The following is an 11242-nucleotide window of genomic DNA, read 5'->3' on the forward strand; positions in this document are numbered from 1 at the left end:
AGTTTATGAAGATGAATGTATAGTATGTAATAATTTAAATCCATAACTTATCTAATAACTACATGTTCGTTAAATTTATTTTCTATGTAAGTCAACTACAATCAATAAAATTCTTCTAACTAATGGGACCGCATAAAATTGACACATGCAAATTTTCATTTTCTTTATAAACTTGTATGATTATAAGCTAAAATATAAAGACTAGGATATAGGAGATGAATTAATTTTAAATTAAAAGGTCATATAATATATTAACAAATGATTAGTTTTCCAAAAAAATATTTACAAAATAATGACTAGAAATAAATAATATTTACAAGGATATTATTATATTCTTATATAGAATAGGAGAAATAGGGCAATTATACACATATTCACATAAAGGGTGACTATGGATTTAATTAAAGTTACGTATGTATATTGTATTCCCTCTATCTTTTTGAGTTTGCACCATATGATTCAAATATATGATAGTTCTATTAAGTTATATGTTGAACACTAAAATGAATAGAAAGAGTAATTAGTATTCATAACTACCTTTGATCAACTCTACCATCTAGGTCAAAGGAATGAACTTTAAATAACTTCCATAGAACACCTTTGAATGAATTACATAGTGACCTATCGCCCCTAAAAATGACTACTTTTAATCTTAGAATTATGGATAATAAACGGGTAAAATTATACGAATTTTACACCATACTCACTTCAACTAGGGCATGTATGAGTATGAATTTAGTGGGTAGTGGGTCAATATGGGTAATAAAAGTACTACGCATTATGGGTGGTGGGTATAAAGTCTTACCGGCCCGTACCCAGCCACACCATACCCACCCGCCTTATACCTACTAGGAAGAATAGGGCGATTATACACGTATTCAGCATAAAGGGCGACTATGGATTTAGTTAAAGTTACGTATGTATAATGTATTCCCTCTATCTTTTTGAGTTTGCACCATATGACTCAAATATATGATAATTGTTTTAAGTTATATGTTGAACACTAATAAGAATAAAAGGAGTAATTAGTATTCAAAACTAACTTTGATCAACTCTACCATCTAGGTCAAAGGAGTGAACTCCAACCAACTTTTATAGAACACTTTTGAATGAAGTACATAGTGACCTATCACCCTTAAAAATGACTACTTTTAATCTTAGAATTAGGGGATAATAAACGAGTAAATTTATACGAATTTTGCATCGTACTCGCTCCAATTAGGGCATGTATAATTATGAATTTAGTGGGTAGTGGTGAATATGGGTAAGAAAAGTACTACACACTATGGGTGGTGGGTATAAAGTCTTATCGCCCCGTACCCATCCACCCATACCCACCCCCCATCCCATCGTCCCGCCTCATACCCCTCCGCCCATATATATAATGTACTGGTTTATACAAATTTTGTATAATTTTTATAAAAAATTATTGACGAAAAATAAAGAACATTAATTTTAACTTAATTACATTGATTTGTTTTGATTAAAATTAGATGTACAATTAATTAAACTGTAAAAAAGTGCAATTTTATGGAGCATATAACGTATGGGTGAACGCAGTTGGGGAGAAATTTAATTGTATATTCAGGTGGGCACGAGTATGAAAATTTTACCTACCACCCAGTGACTATCAAAGTTTATAGTGAGTATTAGTATGGGGAGGACATATCGCACGTGCCCGTTCATTTTACCATTCCTACTTAGAATGAAATAAACAAGTACTAGTAATTAGAGGTGTTCAACAGGGCGGGTCAACCCAACGGGTCAAGGGTCGGATCACATTTTAACTGTCATTAGCGGGTCCCGTCAATAACGAATCGAATCATTAACGAGCCTTTGTGTAAAGGGTCAGGTCGAGCCAAGCCGAATAATTATAAGAATTGGTTGTAAAAATTATTTTACCATTTTTTATAATATTTTTATATGATATTTTTATATTCATAGTTGAATTGACCCAACGGGCCATAAAGTATATAATTTTAAAAAACATGAAAGAAACCAATAAAATTCAACTAAACATAAATTAACTAATCCAACTAATCAATAATTAATGATTAACTAAACAGTTAATCACTAATTCAGCAATCAATTAGCTAAGTATATATTCCCAAAAAAATCACCCGATCTTTAAATTTCGCCACCCTTTTCATTTTATCGCCACCCCCCTCCAAATGATATTACGAATTTGCCCCTGATTTTTAAAAAATTACAATTTTGCCACTCATTTCAAATTTCTTATTTATAATAATAATAATAATAATAATAATAATAATAATAATAATAATAATAATTATTATTATTATTATTATTATTATTATTATTATTATTATTATTATTATTATTATTATTATTATTATTATTATTATTAACTTTTTATATTCTTAAAAAAAATATAAATAAAATTAATAATAATAACAGTAATAATAATAATAATAATAATAATAATAATAATAATAATAAAATTAAAATTAATAATTAAAAAAAAAAAATTGAGTCGCCCAGAATTGGGCGCCTGAACCATGGTTCAGCCGCCCAGAACCGGGCGACTGGACCCCGGTTCAGGCGCCCAATTTTGGGCGACTCAAATTTTTTTTTTTTTTTTTTGCTTTTTGGAAAATAATAATAATAATAATACTAAAAAATTAATTATTATTAAATAATGACTTGTACAGGTCTCGAACCTGTGACCTTTATGTTATTAGTACAACGCTCTAACTAACTGAGTTAATAGGCCACATTAATCTATAAGTTATTATTATTAGTATTAGTATTATTATTATTATTTTCCAAAAAGCAAAAAAAAAAAAAAAAAAAAATTGAGTCGCCCAAAATTGGGCGCCTGAACCGGGGTCCAGTCGCCCGGTTCTGGGCGGCTGAACCATGGTTCAGGCGCCCAATTCTGGGCGACTCAATTTTTTTTTTTTAATTATTAATTTTAATTTTATTATTGTTATTATTATTATTATTATTATTATTATTATTATTATTATTATTATTATTATTATTATTATTACTACTGTTATTATTATTAATTTTATTTATATTTTTTTAAGAATATAAAAAGTTAATTATTATTATTATTATTATTATTATTATAAATAAGAAATTTGTAAGGAGTGGCAATTTTGTAATTTTTTAAATTTCAAAGGCAAATACATAATTTCGTAGAAAGGGGTGACGATAAAATGAAAAGGGTGGCGAAATTTAGTAACTCCCAAAAATCATTATATAACTTGAACATCTCACAGAGTAACTAATTGAGTGAAATAAAAAGCATTTAAGGTGCGCATAAAACGGAGAGCAAGTGAAGATTATCTACTAAAGAGTAGCACCAACTCTACTGTTACCTGTTACATCGGAATCTAGGTCCAGTACCAGACTCCAGACTAGTACACTACTACTAAATAATTTAGCATATCCGACAAATAATAAGCAATTAAGCCCCACTTCCCTGATCCCTCTAACACAAAAAAACTCCATATTTGATATTCCCTACCCCTATTTTCATTTACACACACTTTTTTACCTGAATAGGACAATTCTAGTTCTGAATCAACATAACAAATTCATTTGGAAATCCATACTTTTACCATCATCATAATTAATGCTGGTACATGAGACTTATAAAAGATAAACCCAACTATGACTACTTTTTCTCTTTCTTCTTCTTGTTTTTGGTGCCATTGTTGGTGTTAGTGTTACCTTGTTTATTCCTGTGAGGTTGAGAAACTGAAGCTAAAGATGAAGAGAATAAGTGACCAAAACGAGATCCACGAAGAGAACAAACAGGGACATTAAGAACTGGAGTAATTCTAACATGAACATTAGCTGAATATGATCTCTCCATAATCCCTGATCGATGTTGTAATTTATACTTTGATTTTGACCCTCCATTAAAACTGCCTGGACTACTTGAACTTCTCTCTAGACTTTGAAATGCCACTTTCCCTGATGGGTTCATTCTCGGACTATCCACTCCAACTCCAACTCCAACCAGTGTCTCTTTTCGAGTCGGGCTTCGTGGGTTTTCCATTCTTGACCCATTAATCTTCGGGCAATTAGATGAGAAAGATCTACGGTTAGAATCAACCGAAAGACGAGGTAACTGATCATGAGAGGAAATCGAATAAGAAGAAGAAGACGAAGAAGAATCTTTAAGCAAAGGTAAACGGCAACTGAAAGAAGAGTCTGAGGAAGATGTAGTTTTGGGTTGACAGAGTTTTCTAAATCCCGGACCCAGAAAGTAGTCTCTCCATCTTCCAAAACATAGAGGAGCTTTGGGAGAAAACAGATAAGCTTCTTCATTAACTAATGCAGGAGAGTTTGGTGGGTAATTATTATCAGAGATTTTGTTGTAATTAGGAAAAAAATGGAGTTGATCAGCGGTAATCATGGTTGGATTAGCTGATCGTTGAAACTCAAAATCTGGGTCTTGGTCAGAAGGAGGTGCGTTGTTTGGTGGAGTAAACAAGGCCAACTTAGAATGGGAAGTAGTAGTAGTAGTAGTAGTGGTAGTGGGTATGTTGTTCATACAAGCAGAAGCCATTAATAAAAAAGAGTGATGAGGTTCGGTGAGACCTGAGATCCAGGAATATTAATTATGTGTGGAATGGAGTATTTGTGGTTGTAGCTGCCGCGCTACTGCTACTGTTGTTGCTGGTGAGCTAGGGTTTGCTTCTGCTGCTTATCGGATTCATGAGTCGGGGGAATGTTATGCGTGGGTTACATTTTGGGGTTTTGAACAAATTTTTGGAACTTTTATATTCACCTTCTACTTTATTAGGGCTAAATAAAATTTGGTCTAAATCGTAATTATAGTGTTTGATTTGGTTTACAATTTAAATGGTCTGGTCCGTTTTTTTTTCTATGGTCTGGTTTCGATTTTTTTTTCAGACCGGACTAAACCTCAAACCGTACTATGACCGAAGACCATAATTTTTCCTAGAAGAATAGGTTGCTACCTCTAGATATATCGAGATGGAGTTATTTTTATATAATATATATTATATTTGAATGATGTTGATGCAATCAACAAATTACAAATTATTATACGTGGTATTTATAGGCATAAAATATTTGCATAAACACATTAATTTGGAAAAAAGTATAAAAAAAAATCGTAAACCAGATCAGACTAGACCGTTGTAGAACGGTTTTGTCCGGTCCAATCTCGTGATTTAAACGGTCCACTCTGGTTTGCAAAATTTTCAGACTGGAATTTTTTGTTTCATTTAATTTTTGTATCAGACCAGACCAAACCAAACTTTGTTCAAGTGTTTTATTTTGGGAAATTCCACATGTTATACATCATTTACTACTACGTCCCACTTGTTATACATCATTTACTTATAAAACTATCAATATTTTAATTTAAAATGATGTAAAATACTCTCATAGTCGCCCTAAGTATTTTATCTTGGGATATTCCATATGGTAGCATCGAACTTTCATAAAACGCTAGTGGTAACACTTTTGTAAGATTTTTCCACATGGTAACATCCAGTTTATTCCTTATCTAACTGTCTTAGTATTTTCCGTTAAATTCTTGTTAATTTCGGTTAAATTCACCATTTTAACGTTTCTATCCTTATTAAGTGTTGGTTGTTATCTTTATAATTTTCCCTAAATTTTTTTTATGCTCTTAAATGTTTAATTCATCGTAATTCATGAAAGCTTTTAAATGTTTTAGACAAATTTGCCATTTCCATTCTAACCTGACTTTTTTGGCTTTAGTTCTTTGGGCATCTAAGTCATTTTAGAGCTGCGCCTTAAAATTTTGTGTGTTCCATCTAATTCAAACTAACTTTTGAAAACTTATTTGTATTTTCACATCTTTTGTTTCATTAGTTGATAGGGTGCGTGTTATACATATGATCCCCAAAATATTTTGTTTTAGTTAAAAATATAATTTAGAACGAACTCATATTCCAACTAACCTGTAGAAATTTATTGGTGTTACAAGGGAAAGTAACAAATGCCTTAAAATGCTAAATGTTATCTTAAACAATATTATATAATGTTTGGGAATAAATATTTTATTTTGAATTATGAATTTCGATTATGAAATCATAAATGAAGAATTTGAGAATGATAAGGTTTGGGTAGTCATTCTCAAATTCTAAACTTAAACTATTTTTAAAACAATGGTGGAACTTAATCCAAATTTAAATTTGAAAATTTTCAATTTACTAATAATAAATTTGAGTCAATTTCAAATTTTCAAATGAAATCATTGTTTTCAAACATACCATTATATAATAGTATTGTATATTACTCCCTCCTATTCAGCTGAACTGTCCCATTTGACTTTTCACACTTGCCGAGGCAACATTTTAACTCTTAATATCTCAAATTATGCTTAATTAAAAATTATAAAAAGTTGATATTAATAATCCTTGTATTGAGACAAATCAAACAAGATCCCATATGACTATGTTTTAACTTATAGATTAAGAGTAAAATACAAATTAAGAGTGATAAGTGAATAGTGCCAAAAAAAATAGGACAATTGAGCTGAATAGGAGGTAGTATATAAGAGTACGTGCAATAGTAGTTCTTGCGCTATAAATGATAGAACTTGGTATCGTAGATTCATGCAAATGAGTATCGGTACTACTATACGCTTTAAGTTTCTACTCCTTATCTTCTCTCAATTCTTAACATTATGAGCACCAATTTTTTCTCACAAAATCCAAGAAGGTGATTGTTTCTTTTCCCTTTAAACCTTACACTACATTTTTTATAAGCCACAATATAGACTAATGATCAAATAGGTGTTATTAAAACAGCTCTATATTTTATTATTGAAGGACATCGTAAAATTGTTACTCTTAATCCAACAACAAGTAATTTAAATCAGCTCTAAAGAAATAACTTAAATAATACACATATTAGTGGAAATCCAATGTCAAGTCCGAATAATATTACCCCAATCCATCAACTGACTCAATTAACAAATAATCCACCACTTGAACTAACTTGTAATGGTTCGAGTTAAGATGACTTAAATATTCACATGTAAATATGAACTTAGATGGTACGTCACTCAAGTCATTTTAAATTGATTTAATTAGTGAATCGTTTAACGTTCTAATGATAAAGAATAACTAAATGAATAAATAAACCACAATGAAAACTAAAGATAGAACTTGAGAACCACCTAGCCTCCATAAACAAATCAAAGTACTTTAAACTTGAATAGTTCTCAATCGCAAAGTAAATAACATAATATATTATTTATTAAAACTTAATTAAATATTTTTTTTGCAACGACTCCTCTCAAAACCCATGCATCGTACTCAAAACTTCCATCTCAAAACTGAAAACCCCAATCTCACTTCCCTCTTAAACCCACGTTGCCCAAAGTAACACTGGCCTTCTATCGCCACGACGCCATGCCAAACCCACGCCTCCCTTTCAAAACTCCCCTATCAAAACTAAAAACTTTAATCTTGCTAAATTAGGCTGGACTTAGAATGCCAGCATATTAACGGAGGGACATAAGTGCACACACTTCATAAGCCAAGGAGATATATACCATCCCAAAACCATATGGCAATGGGAAAAAGGTCTCTAATAGCTTATAAAGCGTGCACACCATTTTCAATTTATCGATGTAGGATAACTCATCCCAACACCCCCCTCACATGCGAACCCCGTCAAGTTCGCATGTGGGTATAATCAATTAGGGTAGGAACGCCATTCTTTTCGAACCTACCATTTTTAAATTGTTGATCGAACTATCGGCTCTGATACCATGTTAAATTAGGCTGGACTTATTGTGAATGTCAGCATATTAACGAGGGACACAAGTGCACACACTTTATAAGCCAAGGAGATATATACCATCTTAAAACCATATGGCAATGGAAAGAAGGTCTCTAATAGCTTATAAAGCGTACACACCATTTTCAATTGTTACGTTATTGTTCATGTTTTAAGTTGTTATTGTTCTAAATTGTACTATGGTGTTACAATTGTTCTTGTTCTTTTTGTTAAAATGTTCTTCAAGTTATTAATTGCTTCAATACCAACTTTAATACAACAAATTTAAATTTAGTAGCTTATAGTTAACACAAATTCTTTTGATTGGCGATTTCTTTGAGAGATGATTCCTAATTTGGTCAGTTCATTATCATCTTTTAGTTCAATTAACTTTTAATGGGTCGGGCCTGAAAAAGATCTCTTTGAAAGACGGTATATCAGGGGATTGACTGTTTTATTTAATGAAGTGTAATTAAAAGGCCACTATATTAAGATTTACGCAATTTCTAATAAGACGCTCTCACGATGAAACTATCTCTATTGAACTCATTCAATATACACTTATAATTTTAAAGTGATCAATTTAAAGAAAATTAATTATATATGCTAGTCTCATAATAAACAGTCTTATACAATACTTATTGTAAGATTTATGACACCAAATATACTAGCAAAAAATAAATGACACTAAAAGCCTAGTTTTTGTAGTTGGCAGATCAAAGTCCAATATCATCACCGAAGTACGAAACATTAAGGCCCACAGATGAATTTTTTTTTCTTTTTTTAACGTACAAGCATTTTTTAAAATTTGTATGAGAATTCTAAGTTTCTAATTTTTTTCACTTGTTAGACAAAAGACTAATATCTCTGTTAAATTTACGTTATTATTATTCATCATAATGACTTTTCTTCGTAGAAATAAACGCCCCAATAACTCTTAAGGAACAATTATCGAATATTTGTTCGAAATAAATTCTAAATTTAATAAAGAACTTAACATTTGTCTACCACATGGAAAAATACCATTGAAAATTTAAAGTCACCACGCAGAGTAAAAAAAGTTTGTCTATCACATGAAAAAGTCAAAAACTTAGGGGTTACTATGTAAAATTTTTAAAAAGGGTATTATTAAAAATCACAATCTTTTTCATTGTGTCGCCATCCATTATATATTGAAAATCTTAATGAAATTTCATAACTTTATCTTTCTAACTTCTTTCTAAAAAACTCTATAAACTAAAATTCGATATGAAACACTATAAAAAAATGAAAATGATCACCAAACTGATTTGGTAAGCATCGATAAACAATCATTAATTTCAAAAAACATTGCTTGTGCTGAAATTTGATACATTTTCATTTTTTTAGTCATAACTTTTGATAGTAAAAATCATATTAATTTAATGTTTGCGTCATAAGAAACTAGACTTCAAGATATTTCCAATGATATATTATATGACGAATTCCGATAACCGAGCGAGAAATGATAATCGTTTAAATTTTGCTTGTGCTTAAATTTGATACATGTTCAATCTTTTGGCCATAACGTTTTATAGGAAAATCTTATTAGTGCAAAGTTTGTGTCATTAGAAACTAGCCTTTGAAAGATTTTCAAGATATATTATATGTCCAGTCGCATGTTTTACGCGGCTCAATCACATATTTCACGCGACTCTACCATAGCTTAATCGCGTGTTTTCACTTGACTATACCAAGGTCCAGTCGCGTGTTTGTGCGACTGGGTCTACTAAACATCAACAAAACTTTAAATAGCCGACACATTTCGCTCGATTATTGAAATTAGACATATAGGAGTACCATATTGTTGGAAAGATCTTAAAGTCTAGTTGATAATGTTGCAAACCTTGGTTGATGCGATTTTCCTATCAAAAGTTACGGCCAAAATAGTAGACATGTATCAAATTTCAGTACAAGCAAACTTTAAACGATCTTTATTTTTGGCTCGGTTATCAGAATTGGGCATATAATATATCATTAGAAAGCTTTGAAGCCTAATTTCTTATGCCATAAATGGTGCATAAATGTGATTTTCCTATCAAAAGTTATGAGTTACGACCAATAGAGTGAGTATGTATCAAATTTCGGCATAAAATGTGCGACGAGGTTCACTTTTATAATTAATATTTTTTATTTTAATTTAATAATTATTATTAATTTTAGTTTAATTGTAATAATTTTTTATTTTATAATTAAAAATAGATTCAATGGTATTTTTTAAATTTTATTTAAAAAAAATGACGATACAATGAAATGGTTATTGGGAAAAAAACCTTATCCTTCTTTAGTTCTTCCTTAATGTACCGAAATTCTAATTTGCCTTCATAAAATTGAGTCTCCTGCTTCCACTTCCATTTCCACTTCTACTATTCAATCTTTGCTCTCATGATCTCAGCATGAGGCTTGAATTGTGGCTTTAAGACAACATAACACAGATTGATATTTCAGAAATTTTTTTTCCTCTTATATCTAACAAGTTTTCCATCGTCTTTAAGGTTAGCTCTTTCTATTTAATCTATTATTGTTTTAGAATCATCAAATATATTGTGCCACTTTAAGCGAATTTGAGTTAGTGAAGTTGTATATCTTGTTTATTTATTTATTTATTTTTGTTAATTCGCCTTTTTTAGAACTGAATAAAAATTTAAATTATACGTTGGTATAGAACTCAAAGATAAAAACTACCCATTCGTTCTTTAAAGAAATTGAATTCATTTGTTATTTTAGGGTGTTTCATAAGAAATTTTGGGTGTTATTTTTATAAGAAATTTTTCTATTTATATCATAAATTTTGGACAAAAAAACCTTATCCGTTCTCATTTTAATATTTTAATAATACTTATGATTTTCATATTTCTTCCACTAACTTTATTTTAAAAATTTATATTGTTTATGATCCTACTTTTTTCCCACTAATTTCATAAAAATATAGTTTAATTAGTTGTGGTCCTCGTGTCTTTTCCACTAACTTTCTTTTAATATTTTTTTAATGTTTATGGTCACTATTTTTTCTCCATCAAATTTATTAATTAATAAAATAATATATCTACTATCTAACATATTCTATTTTTCTTAATTTCCGTACACATTCCTTGTGAGAACACAATTAAGTAACGTATAAAGTATAACATAGACGTTGTCTACAACAATTTATTAATTTGGACCTTAAAGATCTAGACCCGATTCGACCATAATCATACGATCATATAATTTTGCTGCTAAATGACAAATGACAGTGTAAAAACCATTTGCCAAATGCAACAATCTTATTGGTTAAATGAATTGATGTGGCAACAATACTTTTAAATATAATCTGCAAAAAAATATTTATTTAAAAAAATATTAGATTGTACTATTACCAAATAAATTCCTTATATAACAATTGTATCCAAGGCTTAATTTTATCTTAAAAATAAATTTGTTAGAACAATATGATCAAATCTTTTATTGCGATTAATTT

At 30.0% G+C, this 11242-nt stretch overlaps 1 protein-coding gene across 1 annotated transcript; it reads right to left on the reverse strand.

Annotated features, from left to right (window-relative positions):
- Positions 1–3296: 3296 nt before the first annotated feature.
- LOC130828799 (uncharacterized) lies at positions 3297–4715 on the reverse strand. Its single transcript, XM_057694798.1, has one exon. It carries the CDS (start codon positions 4544–4546, stop codon positions 3647–3649), a length of 900 nt encoding a protein of 299 aa, XP_057550781.1. The 5' UTR covers positions 4547–4715; the 3' UTR covers positions 3297–3646.
- Positions 4716–11242: the final 6527 nt, after the last annotated feature.

Source organism: Amaranthus tricolor, chromosome 12 (assembly GCF_026212465.1).
Source record: "Amaranthus tricolor cultivar Red isolate AtriRed21 chromosome 12, ASM2621246v1, whole genome shotgun sequence".
NCBI classification, from domain to species: domain Eukaryota; kingdom Viridiplantae; phylum Streptophyta; class Magnoliopsida; order Caryophyllales; family Amaranthaceae; genus Amaranthus; species Amaranthus tricolor.

What these genes read in the sequence shown, in the direction of transcription:
- LOC130828799 (XM_057694798.1), bottom strand. Translation starts at nt 4,546, where the DNA reads ATGGCTTCTGCTTGTATGAACAACATACCCACTACCACTACTACTACT.